This window comes from Capricornis sumatraensis, chromosome 13 (genome assembly GCF_032405125.1).
Source record: "Capricornis sumatraensis isolate serow.1 chromosome 13, serow.2, whole genome shotgun sequence".
NCBI classification, from domain to species: domain Eukaryota; kingdom Metazoa; phylum Chordata; class Mammalia; order Artiodactyla; family Bovidae; genus Capricornis; species Capricornis sumatraensis.
Genome location: NC_091081.1, coordinates 20,913,674 through 20,933,298, shown reverse-complemented (window position 1 = coordinate 20,933,298; position 19,625 = coordinate 20,913,674). Strand labels below are relative to the sequence as shown.

Below are 19,625 nucleotides of genomic sequence, written 5' to 3'. Positions count from 1 at the left end.
TTAATTTCATGGCTGCAGTCACCATCTGCAGTGATTTTGGAGCCCCCCAAACAGTCTCTGTTTTCGTTGTTTTCCCATCTATTTCCCATGAAGTGATGGGACCAGATGCCATGTCTTAGTTTTCTGAATGTTGAGTTTTAAGCCAACTTTTCCACTCTCCCCTTTCACTTTCATCAAGAGGCTCTTTAGTTTTTCACTTTCTGCCATAAAGGTGGGTCATCTGCCTATCTCAGGTTATTGATATTCTTCCCAGAAATCTTGATTCCAGCTTGTTGAATCCTTTGGCCAATGCAGTAAATATTTAGTTTTCTTAGTTTTAATTTCTAATACAGTAAATACCAGTAGATATAACCTGTATTTCTCTTTTTCATAAAAAGCTCTCTGAGGACCTTATAATTGTAAAGGAGTCCTGAGGCCAAAAAGTTTAAGAATTATTGTTTTAGTTTCTGAAAGAAGACCCACGTGGACTGGGCCATACAGAAAAAATGGGAAGAATGGTAAGATATGACACTGGAGAGCTATCCAGAGGTCAGATCCCAGAGAGCTCATCAGTGATAAAGAATCTGAATTAACTCAAAGTACAATTGAGGAGTTTAAAACAGAATGACATGACCATATTTATGTTTTTTAAAAGGCAGCTATGTGTAATATGGGAGGCAATGTGACTGAACTAGAGTTAGGGGATCTGAAATGGAAGAAAGTAGATAAATCTGTGGTGTATTTTTAAAAGTTAAAGTATTTTAAACCTCAAAATGAAGTTCCAAACAATATCAAAATGCTTTCAGTTTTCATTTTAATGTAAAGAATTCAGTTGCTCTATGATCAAACTGGAGGTGGAGTGAAGAGAATGAACCTACCCAATATATTAGAAACATTACAAGTACACTAAATCCATACTCAGTACTCTAATACAGTGATGTTTAAAGTTACTTTCAGTCAGCTTCAACTTGTTCTTAAAATGGAATACCATGGAATAGTAACTCAGAAATCATATCTTTGTGACTGATTCAGTCATTCAATAATGTGGCGGGCACCATCTTAGACACAATGGATAGCAGAGTTGCCCAGAGAGACACCATTCCAGCTCTCATGAAACCTGTATTACGGAATGATTACTGGTAATCTCTGAGGATTCACGGCAGAACAAAATAAAGTTGTTTCAAATGATTTACTCATTCAAATAAACATTTGTAGAGTATATACACTGTACCAGGATCTGGAGGAAAAAACTGATAAATAAGACATGGATTCTGCCCTTGAGGATTTTATGTCTAATAGAATGGCATTAAAAATACATTTCCAATTATGATGTAAAGTGTTGTAAACACCTGTACAGAGGCATGTGTGATGTACCAATTCAAGAAGAAACAAAGGGAGTCAGAAAGAAGGGAATGCTGAATGGAGATCAGCTAATACACAGAGAAGGGAAAGGTCTGAGATACGAAAACCCCTAGCAGGTGACATACAGAGACAAGCAGGTCAGAAAGGTTAATATTTAATGTATGAGTTCCAAATTTCCAAAAATTGGCCCCTAAAAGGGCCCAATTCTGTGATCCACATATATAAGTCAATTTGATAACCACACTGAAAAGAATTATTGACTTCTCAATATGATGTGGGAAGAACCATGGAGAGAAGAAACTACCAACCAATTTTCAGAAACCAAAATGGGTTCACAAAGGGATACTGTTACCCTCAAAAGTCAGCTTTCACAACCATTTGATAGTTCAGATAATCTCACCTATAACAAAATCTTGACCTTCAAGGAGCTTACTTTACAGAAGTAGAGAAATGTGGCAACCACTAGTTACAGTCCAATGTGACAAAAATAACAGCTTGAGTTTCAAGGTGTTATGACTAAGGCTTGCTGGGTGAGGAAAGCCTTCAAAACAAATGGTGATATAAGCGGTGTCTTGAAAGATGAGGGTGTTTGATCCTCTAGACAACAGGGACAGAGAAGTTACTATACACAGAAGTCTATGCCAAAGTAGAGATGCCAAGAAAGAGCAGGCCTACTCAGAGAAAAGAAATTAGACCAGTTTTACTGAGAGACAAGCAGCTAACAAGGGGTGAGGAGAGATAAGGACAAACAGACTGGGCACTGATCAATGTGCCAGCATATGAATTTTAGCCAGTAAGTGATAATGTGGCTGCTAAGTCACTTCAGGCGTGTCCAACTCTGTGCAACCCTATGGACAGTAGCCTGCCAGGCTCCTCTGTCCATGGGATTCTCCAGGCAAGAATACTGTAGTGGGTTGCCATTTCCTCCTCCAGGGGATCCTCCCAACCCAGGGATCTAACTCACGTCTCTTATGTCTCCTGCATTTACAGGTGGGTTCTTACCACTAGCGCCGTGCGGGAAGCAGTGATAAGGAGGTATCCAAAGAGAGTAAGAGTCAGAGCTGTCTTTTTTGATATGAACCTTAATATGAATCACTTTAGAATGAATTCTGGCAACAAAAGGATGATTTGGAGGGGTTAAGAATTAGGAAACCACGTTGCTGTGCTGTGCTTAGTCACTCAGTTGTGTCCGACTTTTAGCGACCCCATGCACTGTAGCCCACCAGGCTCCTCTGTCCGTGGGATTCTCCAGGCAAGAATCCTGGAGTGGGTTGCCATGCCCTCCTCCAGGGCATCTTGCCAACCCAGGGATCTAACCCAGGTCTTCCGCACTGCAGGCGGATTCTTTACTGTCAGAGCCACCAGGGAAGCCCAGGAAACTATGTTGGGAATATGCAAAAAAGGATGAAGATCTTAACAACACACAGACTCCTAAATGCGACCCATTCTCTTCTCTGCCAGTCCTGCTCCGTCTTCTGGATTCCTTACTTCAGTGAGTGGTATCAGTCTCCTATGGGTGTCCTAACAAATTACCACAAACTAGGTGGCTTCAAAGAACAAAGCTTCATTTTCTCACAGCTCGGGATGCAGGACCCTGGAATCCAGGTAGTGGCAGGGCTCATGACTCATGGAGACCCTGAAAGAGAAACTATCCCATGCCGGTCTCCTAATGCCATGGCTGTTTGACTTGTATGCCTGTCCCTCTTTAATCTCTGACTCCATCCTCACATAGCCTTCTTCTCTGAGTCTCTGTGCATCCTCTGAGGATACTCGGTCACAATCTGCTATAACCTTATCTCCATCCTTACATTAATTACATTTGCAAAGACCCTTTTTCCAAATGAGGTCACATTCTGAGGTTCTGTGTGTAGACATGAATTTGGGGGGAAGCACCACTCAAGCCACTGCAGGTATCAACCAATACATTTCCCAAACAGAAATGGGATGCCACCCACAACCCTTCCTCTTCCTTCACATCTACATGATTATCAAATACAGGTTATACTCCTTTAGAGATTATCTCCTTTTCTTCATCCCCAATACCATTTTCATTTCAGTAACACTCTTGTGTGTACAGCAAACTTCCTGCTATGGCAGTGGATGAATGCAATTATTACTCTCATTACTATGTATGTTGGAGAAGACCCTTGTAAGTCCCTTGGACTGCAAGGAGATCCAACCAGTCCATTCTGAAGGAGTTCAGTCCCAGGTATTCTTTGGAAGAAATGATGCTAGGGCTGAAACTCCAGTACTTTGGCCACCTCATGCGAACAGCTGACTCATTGGAAAAGACTCTGATGCTGGGAGGGATTGGGGGCAGAAGGAGAAGGGGACGACAGAGGATGAGATGGCTGGCTGGCATCACCGACTCGATGGACGTGAGTCTGAGTGAACTCCGGGAGTTGGTGATGGACAGGGAGGCCTGGCGTGCTGTGATTCATGGGGTCGCAAAGAGTCGGACACGACTGAGCGACTGAACTGAACTGTTTGTATAACTGGAGAAAGTCATACAACAGGGCAGACTGGTTGTACCGTGAATTTATGGTAATTCTAAATTACCTCAGCACTGCCTGGCAGTCCTTCTATTTGACTGGCCAACTTGCTATTGCACTCTTTCATTACTATTTCAGATTTTGCTCACTGTCCTTGGGCTTTTACTTTCAACCACGTCCAGTTGTTGTCCCAGGCTGCTATTCTATACAGAATAAAGACACCATCACACAAAACACTCCCTCCCACTTCTGTGCTCATGATCTCTCCTTTCCCTTTAAGTGTAACAGCTGTCTTTTCAATATGACATCAGTCTCTCAACCTGTATTCTGACCCTCATCTTCATTTAGAAAGCTTCATGTTTGGGAACACATGTAAGAATTAAAGATTTTAAAATTTAATAAAAAAAAAAATAAATTAAAAAAAAAAAAAAAAAAGAAAGCTGACTGCTACTGATAATCCCCCTTTTTTCCCTAGAATATTCAGATTTTCCCTCAACTAGATGCTGTTCATTAGCTTCCAAACATGTTTAACTTTATTTTTCCATTAAAAAAAAGTGAAAACAGTACGTCCCCTCAACTCCCCCTCCCGGCTATCCAGCCACACTCAACTGCTTCTGGTTGCTTTTCTCTCTACCTCCTTTCCCAACCACAGATAAATGTGTTTTTGGAGAGATTGGTTTTTCGTATTCTGTAGTCCTGGGCCCCTTACTTAATCCCTGTAAAATGGGAATAATAAACCCACCCCACATGACTTCTGAGAAATAGGTAAATCAATACACATAGAAGACATAGGACAGAGCTGGGCCCATAGTAACTGACCAGCAGTTAGCAATATAGTCATTGCTGATAATATCTCATGTCCTTCCATTTATCCAGCCAATTGACACGGTGGAATCATCCTGAATTCCCTCATCCCGCTGTTCCAACCCACCCCTAGACTCTGTTTATTTTCACTTCTCAAATCTCTCTTGTTCTGAACACTTTCCTCTGTCTCTGCTATCCTACTCCCATCATCTCACATGGATCAGAATTAAGAGCCCCCAATGGTTTTCTGCATTTATTCATTTTATTTCCACAAACTCTCTCCTTATCACAGCCAGAGTGAACTATTCTAATTTCCTATGAGATTACCATCTAACTTAAAATATTTCCTATTTTTATGATAAAGTCCTCAAATCTACTACATGGTCTAGAAAATCATAAAGATGTAGTCCCTAGGTACTTGTTCAAACTTCTTTTGCTCTCTGCTTATAACACATTATCAACTCTCAGTTCTTCAAACAGATTAGCACTCACCTATCACTGGTGCTTCCATTTCCTGTTCTCTCCACTGGAATGTTGAATGATACTCCTATTTCTCTTGGCCTAATTAATTCTTACTCATCCTTTATGTTTTAACCAAATGGTCACTTCCTCCAAAGAAGCCTTCCTTGATCTCCTAGAACAGGTTCTCATTACTCTAAGTTCCTCAAAGTTGGAATTTCACATTTATATGATAATTATTTCAACAAATTCCCCCAACAGAATCCAAGTTTCCTAACAATGATGACTATATCTGTATTTGCTCTCCATTGTATACCAAGTGCCCAACACAGCACATGGCACATAGCACTCAATAAATATATATTGGATCAATATTAAACTTCAAGTTCAATGCTGCAAACACTCCCACTGCTTGTTTAAAAATAAAATACTTCTGCACTAGTCTAGAATGCTGCCCAGTTTATCCAAGTATGGAATATGGTACTAGAGACTAAATATGAATGGCCTTGGGCAAAGGGAAATCAATGTAGTAATTACTGAAAAGAGCAAGGATGGGGAATTCCCTGGTGGTCCTGCTGCTGCTACTGCTGCTAAGTCGCTTCAGTCGTGTCCAACTCTGTGCGAGCCCATAGACGCCAGAGCCCACCAGGCTCCCCATCCCTGGGATTCTCCAGGCAAGAACACTGGAGTGGGTTGCCATTTCCTTCTCCAATGCATGAAAGTGAAAAGTGAAAGTGAAGTCGCTCAGTCGTGTCCGACTCTTCACGACCCCATGGACTGCAGCCTACCAGGCTCCTCCATCCATGGGATTTTCCAGGCAAGAGTACTGGAGTGGGGTGCCACTGCCTTCTCTCCTGGTGGTCCAGTGGTTAGGATTTGGTGTTCTCACTGCCAGGGGCCTGGGCTTGATCCCTGGTCAGGAAACTAATATCTCTTGTGGACAAAACAAACAAAAAAAAAAGAGCAAGGATGGACAAGTGAGAATGGGGGCAAGATTTTTTGGTCGGGGGGAAAGCTGGTTACTATTTTTGCAACCTACCATTTTATGGCACTACAATTGTTCATGAGCAGTTACCAGCCAATGTTAAATAAACTACAATAAAACTGATGCACTTAAAAACAAAAGAACTAAAAAGGAATAGCTTTAAAGCAGTAAAAGGACAGTATATTAGTTCATTTTCAGTGAAGCTCTAGATGGCTCTGAATGGTAAATCACTTTAAAAACGATACTGACTCAGCAATTGCTGAGGGAAAGGAGGATGTGAGAGAAGATATGCGGTGTAGCCGTTGTTTTAAAGAAGGGGTGAACAGGCAGAAAGCCGTGTTTCAAGGCAGAGAGGTGAGTTTTCATAAAGCACAGGTTGTTGACCTTTGTTCTCCAACACCCACTCCTGCGGCTCCTACCACTACTACTGTCCCAGCCAGTTCCTATGACTCCCCACAGCTGTTCCCAGTGGCTCACCATAGCAGGGACTCTCAAGCAGGTGGGAAGTATAAGAGAGACGTGAGTGATTAAAAATGGCACTACCTCAAAATATTCTGAATTCTTTGCCCTCCCCTTCCCCTCTCTCCAAATACAACTTGTGGAAAAAAGCGGTCATATAGATGCAATTTATGTATTTTTTTAAGTGCAACCTCTGATTTTTTTTTTTTTTGTAGAACTGTTTTCCTAACTACTGCTGCTGCCGCTGCTGCTAAGTCACTTCAGTCATGTCCGACTCTCTGCAACCTCAGAGATGCCCAGCAGGCTCCTCTGTCCCTGAGATTCTCCAGGCAAGAACACTGGAGTGGGTTGCCATTTCCTTCTCCAATGCATGAAAGTGAAAAGTGAAAGTGAAGTCGCTCAGTCGTGTCCAACTCTTAGCGACCCCATGTAGCCTACGAGGCTCCTCCGTCCGTGGGATTTCCCAGGCAAGAGTACCGGAGTGGGGTGCCATAGCCTTCTCCATTTCCTAACTACTATATTAATATTAAATTAACTGCCTAAAGACAATAACTTAGCAGAAGAAGGGCAATCTGGAAGGATGTTTAATTTAAATCTAAGTTACTCTTGGAGGTATCTGTTTCTTGATTATAAAAATATTTTATTATGGTAATATGCTTTAAGTATATTAAAGCACCAAAATTTGGTGCACATCTGGTGCACTACATCAGACCATAAGTGACCTCAAATATTATGTCTTAATGTCCATATCCTTAAAGCAATAAAATGAATTTAATTCACTTACTAAACAATAAAACAGGGCCAGAAAGTATGAAATCTTTGCTAAAATTTCAAGATCTCAAAAGATTGCTAAAAGTACACAGGGCCACCTCTGAAATTCTGCAGATGATACGATGGCAGATCTACTTTGAAAGGCACTACTGACAATGACTCTCTCCTCAGCAATACACAGCGGATTCCATGAAAACTGTAGAAACTGTTAAATAGAGAAACAATAACCTTACAAAGAAGTCAACTGTAACTGAAAAAACACACAAACAACCCCTATTTTCTAAAATCTTCAAATCAAAAGCTTCAAGGATGTTAAAATAAACATGCCCACATTGTGATGGGTTAGCATTTCTTGTTTTGAGAAATAAAGCCACCTTCTAAGCCAGGACATGGAATCAGAATACATAATTATGATTTCTCAAAAAGAAAATGCATAATATAACTTTAAATACTCATTTAAAGATGAAAAAACTGAGCATCACCTGCTCACAGAACAATCATTTCTCCAAAATTAGATTTTTAAAATCTGACATCAAAACATCAAAGTTTCCGTAAGTCTCTTAAAAAATGAATTAGATTTTGTTTCATTTTTAAAAAATCTGTTTATCCTCAGTGTGTGTGTGTATACTCACTCAGTTGTGTCCAGCTTTTTGTGATCCTATGGACTGTTGCCTGCCAGGCTCTTCTGTCCTCAGTAAAAACTCTCAGTTGTATAGGATGAATAGCAAAAGCTACTAAAGACCATCAAATGCAATGTCACTACCTGAATAAATAGCCATCTTCTAGAAACTACAGCTGAATCAAGAAATCAAGAGACATTTTCACAGATGTAGATTAATAAATGATTAGCTTTATGTCAACACTTCCAACCTTTTCAAAAAGGATAAAAGAAATTAACAGTTCTTTCAGTGAAGAAGAATCACAAAATCTCCCATATACAATTCTATGCTCATCAAAGATAAATTATACTACCTTTTTCATGACAGACAGGAAAAAGAAAGAATGCTAACTACTAAGCAAGGAGAGAATGCATTTCTGATATTCATATTGATTTGGATCCAGTGGGCAATCTCAAACAACACAACTGATAGTAACGATTTCCTAGGAAATCTAATGTCAAAGAGCTTTGCATATCGTTTATTATCCTATTTTTATCCATTTTAAAATGAAAGACCCATTCTCTTATTTACATTATATAATTAAAAATGCTCTTTATATAATAATGTTAATCTATCATGATTTCTAAACATTGTAAAAATGTGCTAATTTAATTTTCTGCAAAACATGGTAGGTTTTTTGGGAAGTACTACTACTGCACTCACACCCACAACCAAGATGAGAGACTTAAGCAAATGATCGCTCTTCACACACTGTCAAAAACAAATCCAGATTTGGGGAAATGTAGTAAAGTACAGACACACCTCAATATTAGAAGTCATCTGAATAATCGTAGGGAGCTCTGGAGGTATGTGACTGTAATTTAAGGACTAACTGTAAACTGAGATAGACATTGATCCTATCTTGCTTATCCCATTTTCCTAAAAGCTTTGATCAAATTCCCCTAAATAGTTCATGCAGGCAAGGAATAGCGCTGTGTGCAACAATGAAAATTGACCTGAAATAGTCCAAAATAATCAGGATTGGCGATATACAAACTGCAATGTGAAACTAGATCTTAAAAACTCAAATGTTAAAAGGTGAGCTAAAATATTCTTATGACGGAGCATCTTTGAGTTTCTGTGAAGTCTTAGGCTTCTTAACGAAAAGGCACAAGTAGACAGGTGGAATTAGCTCCTGTTTCCTCCTCATAGAGATACCAGGCAGGTGGCCTTCAGGACCCCAGGAGACCTACATGTCACCCTACACAGCTCTGCCTGCTCTCACCTCACCTCACTCTGTTCCTTCACACACACGCACTCCCGCCACATACCAGCCCAGGTACCCGAGCTGGCAGTTTTCACCGGTGCGTTAAATGAAGTCTGATGGCTGGAGCTGAATGCCACCCCCTCCAGGGCTCAAGGCTCACCTCTAGCTTGTGGTTGATTTGGGATACAGTCTGGGCTTTGTGGCAAAGCTGCGCAAAGCAGGAGCTCAGGCTGGTCATCTTCTGTCTCCCCTCATAAGTGATGTCCGCCTGGTCCGGATCAATCTCGCCCAGGAGCAGATCCACATCCACGAAGGCCTTGTCGAACTCCTTCTCCAGCACCTCCAGCCACCGGAACATAGATACTCCGCCAGGGGAGACCCCCACGGCGCAAGAGGCTCCCCCTGACCCCCCTCCGGCCCCTGCCGGGCATGGACCGCCCGCCGACATGGCGCCGTCTAGGGCCTCCCCCGACTGCTGCTGACCCCGTCGTCCACCCCGCGAGAGGAACTGCTGGGACTGCGGGAAGCCCCGCGCACGCACGCTCCGTCCGTCCCCTCTCTTCCCCTCGCGTGGCTAACGCCGGCAACGAAGCCCCGGAGGGGCAAGAGCAGCAGAGCAGAGGCGGCGGCGGTGGCACACGGAAGACGCGGGCCGTCCCACCTCGCGGCCCGCCCCCGCCGCGCATGCGTAGAAAAGACCTAGGCAGACGCAGCCCTGAGGGACGAAATGGGCGGAGCTAGGGTGCGACCTTGGCCTATGAAAAGCCTCCGTTTGGGACCGGCCTGTCAACGGCCATATTGAGAACTGGCAAGCTCCAGCTTGAATCCCCGGGAGACGCATGGTGTGGGCTTCCAAGTTGGAAAGGCCCGGAGAAGAGAAGGGTGTCCACGTCGCAGAGAGGAACAGCTTCCACCCCTTTGACTTCATAGTGGGCAGGAACCGTTCTAAAGTAGTCCGACAAAGTTGCCGCGGTAACATTCTGTGGCAGGGGAGGGTGAGAAAGGGCCGTGTGAGCATGCGCAGTGGCCACGTTTTACCTTTTCCAGTCGAGTTCCTGTTACGGGTGATGTGGGTGGGGTGGGTGGACACACTTGCTCTTCTCGGTAAACCAGGCCTTAAATTCTGGATGGAAACTGCCTAGAACTGCAAAGTTGAAGGACAGCGGCTCACCAGGTGTTGCTTAATTAAGAGGAGTCCTTTCCTCTTGTGATTAAAAGTCAGACAGCCTTGGGTTCAAGTTTTAAGTCCTATCCCCTATTAGCTGTGCCATCTTAGTTGTATTTTTTAACCTCAAAGCCTCAGTTTCCAAATTTTATTTCGCTCAGTAATAAGGTAAAATGCTTAGCAGTGCTTGGCACTGCTGCTGCTGCTGCTGCTAAGTCGCTTCAGTCGTGTCCGACTCTGTGCGACCCCATAGACGGCAGCCCACCAGGCTCCCCTGTCCCTGGGATTCTCGAGGCAAGAACACAGGAGTGGGTTGCCATGTCCTTCTCCAATGCATGAAAGTGAAAAGTCGCTCAGTTGCGTCTGAACCTCAGCGACCCCATGGACTGCAGCCTACCAGGCTCCTCCATCCATGGGATTTTCCAGGCAAGAGTACTGGAGTGGTGTGCCATTGCCTTCTCCGGCTTGGCACTTGACATTCCTTATTATCACACCACAGGTTATACATTTCCAAAGCAACTACCTAAAAAGATGTTCTTATTAAAAAAAAAAAAAACACTTGGATAGTGTTCCTACACGTGACATTTCAGTGAAACAAAATTATGAAGATTTACATATTCATAGGCAGATTGAATGCAGAGCCCTGTTGAGGCATCAGGGGCACAAAAATGAATGAGATGTGACCCTCCCATTAGCAGAGCACATAGCTACAACTTTAATATGAATATTGGGAGTATTGAGCAGCTGTTCTTTACCATTCCATTTACTCACTCTCAATCCCCTTCCAGCCTAGTCTTGAAAAGGAAGGAGAAAGTAGTCTGATATGGTAGCCTGGTGAGAACTGTCTCTCATAAAAGATATTGCCTAAGGGAATATTTCACTGGCTAACTACAGACTCTCCAAGTTAATCTCCATCAAAGTCTGCACTGTGGGTCCCTCACTAATGCCAGTGAGGAATAAAAAATCATAGCGTTAGTTTGCCCTCTGGGTCAGGGCAGACTGTTCAACGTATCAGTCAATAAGGTTTTTTGGCTTCAACAAACTTGGCTAAGCAAAACTACTCAGATCCTTTCCTTGAGCTTAACTAGGCACATTCACACAGGTTTTACCCAGAAATAATATAAAACTAAGATTTGCATTTCCCACCCCCCAATCTCTGCTCCCAAATTAACTTAATTTTTATCTGCAAAATTTGCAAGAACATCATTACTACAGCCACCAAGTTTCCAGCCACTTTCCCTATTCATAGTCCAGTTAGCAATCCCATTTCCAGGAATTTAAAGTATAAAAATAATGTTAAGTTGGGGTTGAGGGGCCACATACACATGAAACCACAATAATAGCTTTTAGTTATTGAATACATACTATGTGTTAAGCATTTTGTTATTTGCTTTGCTTCTTTGACTCTCACAAAATTCTATGAATTAGCTGTTCTCAGTTTTTTATAAATGAGTCACAGAGAATTTAAGAATCTTGGTATATACCTAAAAATCCACTGAGGTGAGATTTCAATCTAGATGTCTTTTTCTCCAAAGTCTTAGCTGTTAATCATGGGGTATAGAAGGATGCAGAAATCCATCTCTTCATGTATAAGTTAATAAGTTGGCAAATCAATCCCAAAGCTTTTTTTTTAAATAATCCCTTCCCAGTTACAAGCCATATACAAACAGATTAATATATAAGAACTATTCCCCAAAATTAAGTGTAAGAGTCATGTCTGACTCTTTTATGACCCCATGGACTGTAGCCCATCAGGCTCCTCTGTCCCTGGGATTTCCCAGGCAAGAATATGGAGTAGGTTGCCATTTCCTTCTCCAGGGGATCTTCCTGACCCAGGAATTGAACCCATGTCTCCTGCATTGTCAGGCAGATTCTTTACCACTGCATCACCTGGGAAGCCCATTCTACTGCTTACCACTTTCTTTAGTTTATATAAACTACACCTGAAAATAAATTTAATTTTTTTTTAAAAATTCAGCTTCATATTGTATGGGCACAACCAAAATGAATTTTAAGTATTTATGTATATCCAGTGCTCTGATCCTTGGTGAATAACTCCATTTTCAGGACTGAAGAACCCGACTCCACTTCTGTGTACAATTTTTACAACCACTCCAACAAGTCACACCGTTGTAACTCAGAACACTGTCACCTCATATTGTCCCTTCTTCCGATGCTATGTAGCAGCTTCCTCGTCCCTATGTGCTGCTCCTTGGTGCTACGTGACTATTTCAAATGCTCATGAGCACCCTTTTGGTAGACGTTATCTTTTGCCCACCTTGATTGGGGTTCTGCACTTTTGCAAGTCAAGCCTAGCACGGATGTGAAAGGCCTGGTTTGACGTTCTAGTGCTGCCATCTATTGTCAGTGTGTTCTATCTACATGTGTTGCTTTGTGTTGGTCTTTGGAATTGTATATAATCTCAATATTTGTGGGACTTAATTTCCTGGGGTAATAAAATCTTCATACTTGTATTTGCAATTGCATTGGCATAAAATTCTAAAAACTGTTTCATGAATCATGTTTATGTGATAAAAAAATTTATTATATAACTTAAATGTGACAGTCTTGTTTTAAGAACTTATCCCTACAGAGTTTTACCATAAGGTATTACTAAGAATACAGTGGGGGACTGAGGAAACTGGGAAAAAAGGGAAGATGTTAAAGATTTCTTTGGTGGGTAGTGGTAATTAGCTGTGAGGTTAGTATGGATTTCAACAGGCAGATTCTTTAGCATTTGAGCCACCAGGGAAGCCGAAACGTTAATTAGCACATCATTAATTGCAAAGGCACTGTAGTTGAGTGGACTTGGAAACCTACCTTGAACTGTAGAGAGAGACTACCATTTATTGAATGCTACTGTGTGCCAGGCCCTGTACTAAGCTTCACATGTTTCATTTATTCTCCAGTAATCCTACCAGGAAAAGAAAAAGGTATTAAGTACCATTGGTCACTGGAAATAGTTGTATAATGAATAAGGGGGAAAATCCACTAGCATTTTACTTGAGCAGTGGGAGGAAAGTACATACATACTTATATGTATTATTTATATTTATTGATATTTGCTAATAATCTGAAGCTCTTTGATACACATGCTGAATAAGTTTGGGCATTCCAAAGTGACTTATTAACCTCATCCTCCTGGTAATTTCTGTTTCATATACAAATGAAACAACTGTTTGCCCTCTTGTTTTTAAAACTTGAGAATTCTGGTGCAGTGATGTAGATTAGCTCAGAAACTTCTTCCAAGAAGAACCTTTTTTTTTTTTTCTTATGTGGGTCTGTGGACATGTTCCCTGTCTGCTGCTGCTGCTGCTAAGTCGCTTCAGTCGTTTCCGACTCTGTGCGACCCCATAGACGGCAGCCCACCAGGCTCCCCCGTCCCTGGGATTCTCCAGGCAAGAACACTGGAGTGGGTTGCCATTTCCTTCTCCAATGCATGAAAGTGAAAAGTGAAAGGGAAGTCGCCCAGTCATGTCCGACTCTTAGCGACCCCATGGACTGCAGCCTACCAAGCTCTTCCGTCCATGGGATTTCCCAGGCAAGAGTACTGGAGTGGGGTGCCATTGCCTTCTCTGGTTCCCTGTTTAGTTTTCTGCACATACCTGTTACAGCATTTACCATACATTTTTTAGTAACAATAATGGTATCTTGCTTATTTTTGAATCCCAGATCCTAACACAGGGTCTTGAATCTAGTAGGAATGCTGAAAATATGTGTGATCAGTTCAAAAATTGAGACATTACAATAGTCTACTTAGAAAATTCTAAAGACAGTCACTTTTTAAGATATACCTTTGACACCTGCTAGAGAGTAAAACTAAATATATTTTCATATTAGCTCAACAGTTAGGAATATCTATAAAATATATGTTCCTTTAAAATCCAAGGAATATTTTTCCCAACCTAAAGAGAAAAGTTCATTTAACAGTTTATTAGTGATTTCACTAATAAACCCAGCATAATTTAGGCTTCAAGAATTATTTTACTTACTCTATACTTTAAAATTTTAAGATACTAATTTTGCGTTGTATACCCAAATCTAAAACAAAACATAGCAAAAAGTAATTTTTAAAATTCCTATTATTTTTAATGTTGTCATACTACCCAAAAAAACCTAAAGATTTAACATGATCCCTATGAAATTACCCATGACATTTTTCACATAACTAGAACAAATAATTTGATAATTTATATGGAACCATGAAAGACCCATTATTGCCAAAGCAATCCTGAGGAAAAAGAACAAAGCAGGAGGCACAATCCTCCCAGATGTCAGACAATACTACAAAGCTACAGTAATCAAAACAGCATGGTATCTGCACAAGCAGAAATATGGATCAATGGAACAGAATAGAGAACCCAAAAATAAACCCACATACCTATGGTAAATTAATCTTCAGCAAAGGAAGAAAGAATACACAAGGGGGAAAAGACAGTCTCTTTAGCAAGCGGTGTTGGGAAAGTTGCACAGCCAGATGCAAATCAATGAGATTAGAACATATCCTCACACCACACACAAAAATAAACTCAAAATGGCTTAAATACCTAAAAGTAAGACATGACCCCATAAAACTCCTAGAATAGAACATAAGCAAAACATTCTCTGACGTAAATTTTAGCAATGTTTTCTTAGGTCAGTCTCCTAAGGCAATAGAAATAAAAGAAAATGTAAAAAGAAAAAAAAATGGGACTGAATCAAACTTAGAAGCTTTTGCACAGCAAAAGAAACGATTAAGTGAAACAAAAAACAACTGACAGACTGGGAGAAGCTACTTGCAAATGATGCAAATGACAAGGGATTAATTTTCAAAATTCACAAATAGCTCATACAATTATTCAATAATAAAAAACAGTTCAATCAAAAAAATGACTCAGTTCAGTTCAGTCACTCAGTCGTGTCTGACACTTTGCGACCCCATGGACTGCAGCACACCAGGCTTCCCTGTCCATCACCACCTCTGAAGCTTGCTCAGACTCATGTCCACCAAGTTGGTGATGCCATCCAGCCTAAATAGAAGCCATCTATTTAGATTGGAAGATCTAAATAGACATTTCTCCAAAGAAGACATACAGATACCAGTAGGCACATGAAAAGATGCTCGTCATTGCTAATTAATAGAGTAATGTAAATCAAAGCTACAGTCAGGTACCACCTCACGTGAATCAGAATGGCCATCATTAAAAAGTCTATAATAATAAATGATGGAGAGGGTGTGGAGAAAAGGGAACCCACTTACACTGTTGGTGGAAATGTAAATTGGGGCAGCCACTATGCAAAACAGTATGGAGGCTTCTTAAAAAACTAATAATAGAGTTGCCATATGACCAGCAATCTCACTCCTGCGCATTTAGCCAGACAAAACTATTACTTGAGGATAATTACATGTACCCTTATTTTCATGGCAGCACTATTTATAATGCAATAGCCAAGGCATGGAAATAACCTAAATGTCCATCTACAGATAAGTGAATAAAGAAGATGTGATACATATAATACACACACACACACACACACACACACACACAGCTTCCCAGGTGGCACTAGTGGTAAAGAACCTGCCTGCCAATGCCAGAGCAGGAGACGTAAAAGACACAGTTTCAATCCCTGGGTCAGGAAGATCCCCTGGAGAAGGAAATGGCAACCCACTCCAGTATTCCTGCCTGGAAAATCCTATAGATAGAGAAGCCTGGTGGGCTGCAGTCCATAGAGTTGCAAAGAGTCAGACATGAATGAAGCGACTCAGCACACACGCACGTACACATACACACGATGGAATATTACTTCTTCATAAAAAGAACGAAGTAGTGCCACTTATAGCAACATGGATGGACCTAGAGATTATCATATTAAGTGAAGTAAGTCAGAGAAAGATAAATATCATATATCACCTTCATGTGGAATCTAAAAATAAATGATACCAATGAAGATACCTAGCAAGGTACCTAGAAGCAGGCCTACAGACACAGAGAGCAGACTTGTAGTTGCCAAGGGTGAAGGGAAATGGAGGAGGGAAGGATTGGGAGTTTGGGATTCGCAGATGCAAACTATTATTCATAGGATGAATAAATAACAAGCTCTTACTGTAGAGCACAGGGAATTGTGTTTAATATCCTATGCTAAGCCATAATGGAAAAGGATATGAAAAAAGAATATATGTAGGTATAACTGAATCACTTTGTTGAACAGCAGAAATTAACATTGTAAATAAATTATATTTCAATAAAGTTTACAGAAATCCATATTACTATATTTCTATTCCCCTACATGCTCAAAAACTCGCTATAATTGCTTTCCACTGTTACCTGATCTACATTCTTCATTTACCCTCTCCCACAGCTCCAGGTTTGGGTGAGCACTATCTAAAACCGCCATTTATCAACAATGCTATCCGAGTTTACTAATCACTGATTCTTCCTCATTCATCCACTGGCAAGTTACTGTTTACATCTCAGATGGTCAGACTTTACAGATCAGACAGACTACCCCCTCATCAGCCTGCCATTTGTATTTCTTTTGGATTCGTTCTAAAAGGGACCCAAAACAATTGGATTCTGAACAATTAATGTTAATTAATTATCTTTTTTATAATGTATATTTAAAAGTACAAACTTTTTTGAAATGATCTCATTAGAATTTGTATAGCCTTCTAAATGAACAAGTCAAAAAGGTATAGTAAACAATTACGCAAAAAGCCATGTCACAGCCATTGTTAAAAGTATAATTTGTTTGACCCTCAGGTGGTTGAAACTCACTCAAAACTTTTGTGGTCATGATGAGCAAGAGTGAGGGTGACTTCTAGTGTGGACATTTGTCACCAAAAAATGGGGGGCTGTCCAAGTTTGAACCCCAGGACTTCGCTGGTGGCTCAGATGGTAAAGAATCTGCTTACAATGCAGATCAAACCCAGGTTTGATGCCTGGGTTGGGAAGATCCCCTGGAGAAGGGAATGGCAACCCACTCCAGTATTCTTGCCTGGAGACTTCTATGGATGGAGGAGCCTGGTGGGCTACAATCCATGCAGTCACGAAGAGTCAGACCCGACTGAGTGACTAACACTTTCCTTTGGCTGGGGAATTGTCTCCTTATGTGACTAGAATACTGGAAGTTCAGTCCTCCTTCCATAGTGAACTGAAAACATCAGATAACACTTCCCGAGCTCTGTGCCAGCTAGAACACAGGCATATGACCCAGGGTCACCTAACCAAACAATCATCCACCTGAAATTTGTAACATGCAGATTGTGAGGCAGGGATTGAGAGAATTCTGGCTGATAGGGAGGATAAGGTGAGGGCAGCAGCATCCTCTTGCAGTAGCCACAGTGTCAGCAAGCATATCCAAGTTGCAGTTCAGTGGTGGAAGCAAGGGCATCTATGTTGTGTGGACACTACACTGCAGTGTGTGATTCTGGCTGAATACATGCGTGCATGCGAAGTCGTTTCAGTTGTATCTGACTTTTGCGACCCAGTGCCATGCCCTCTTCCAGGGCATCTTCCTGACCCAGGGATCCAGGGCTCGAACTTGGGTCTCTTACATCTCCTGCTTTGGCAGGTGGGTTCTTTACCACTAGTGCTACCTGGGAAGCCCTCTGGGTATGTAGCCTTCCTTTATTCTTGTCCACTTTAAAATCTGGTTCTCCAGGTTTTCCTACAATTCTCTGTGCTACACAACTTCCTTTCAATAATTCCTTTTCTTCTTAAATTGCTCAGAATTTGTTTCCATTGCTTGCAACTAATAACCTAGAGAGATATAACTATTTCTTTCATTTCTTTGGCCACACACAGCTTTTGGAATTGTAGTTCCCCAACCAGTGGTGGAACCCGTGCCCCCTGCAGGGGAATCACAGAGTTCTAACCACTGGACTGCCAAGGAAGTCCCACAACTGTCATTTATTGAGACCCTCTCTTTGCCATTTCAAAGCCTAGGCAGACAAAAAAAAAAAGGGGAAAAAAGCTTTGTTTTAGAGATAGGACTAAAGTTTCTTTTTTCCTCCTCCTTGCTTCTTTTTCCAAATTTTCTTTTACTGAGCATTGCGTTGCTATTGGAAAATTCTAAAAATTAAAAAAAAATTCTATTCTATTCTAAAAATCCTATTACTGGACAAAAGAGATAAATAATAAAGCTTCTTGAAAATCAGAATATTGACAGAAATCTCTTATCACTTCCTGTCTCTGATAGTAAAAGAAAACAGAGGGCAAACAGAAAAGAGGAGTAGAAAAAGTCTTTTGGGAAAAGCACACAAAATCCTTACTATGGAAATAGAATGAACTGATCATTAGAGCCAAGAAACTTTTGCCTTCGAAATGACATCTGTAGCAAAGTAAGGTTGAAGAGGAGATCAGAGAAGATTTTCAATATCAGAAAGGGTTTCTAAGAGCAATCAGCTGAAGCCACATGGGGAAACTTGGGTCTTCCATTTTGGGGGAAAGCGTTTCTCTATATAATCTTCTGCTTAAAATGCTTTCAAATTCCTTCAGCAGGGATGAACACAGCAAGACAAGAAGTCACAACAATGGGGCCCCCGGTACATAGGAAACTTTCCGTCACTGGTAGGAATTCACAACCAAGTTCCTCTGAAGAAACTAAATAACTTTTCTTCCCTTATTACAAACAAACCAAGATAATAGACCTAGTGTGATGTTTTATTTTCATCTGAGTCTGTAACATTTTTGAACAACAAAAATATTTTCTATATGTGATATGAGGGTGATCAAGCGACAGATGAATCAAACAAGTTACCTGTGGCTCTAAACATCTCTCCACTGTATCCCCCCCATTGTTTCACTAGCAATAAAATACTGAAACAACAATAATAAATAGAAAACCTGTCTATTTTCCCATACTGGTTAATGTGAGGAGAAAACACCTGCCCATTGCAGTCCCACAAAAATGGTTTTAATACAGGGTCACAGAAAATTCAATGGTTTTATAGCCCGCTATAAAACAGCTCTTTGTCTTTTCCCCCTAATTCCCGAGTGTCACATTTAACAAAACAAGGAAACTACAGATAATAGAGGTGTTTGCAGATTAGCCTTTCAAGCCATAAATAACATAGGGTTTTGCTCACCTACAAATATTAAGGCAGCTTATCAATGTTTAAGTGCCTTCCTCTTTGTAATAGTTGCTAACATTTTAACCCAGGAAAATTGGGAATTTTTTCTCTCCTGTCTTCTTACACTGACAGAGTACACATTCATAAGGTTCTATGATCAGATTTCACGGTATAAAAAGTGAGACATTGCCTGAACACTTGCCTGCTACGTGAGAGGCCCTGTTTTGGGAG

At 41.0% G+C, this 19,625-nt stretch overlaps 1 protein-coding gene across 1 annotated transcript in view; it reads right to left on the bottom strand.

Moving 5' to 3' along the window:
* GOPC (golgi associated PDZ and coiled-coil motif containing) overlaps positions 1 to 9,625 on the bottom strand; it is a 45,072-nt gene extending 35,447 nt beyond the window's left edge. The window contains exon 1 of the mRNA XM_068985085.1: positions 9,338 to 9,625. Within this exon, the coding sequence (XP_068841186.1) occupies positions 9,338 to 9,625 (288 nt within the window). The remainder of the gene's footprint in view (positions 1 to 9,337) is intronic.
* Positions 9,626 to 19,625: the final 10,000 nt, after the last annotated feature.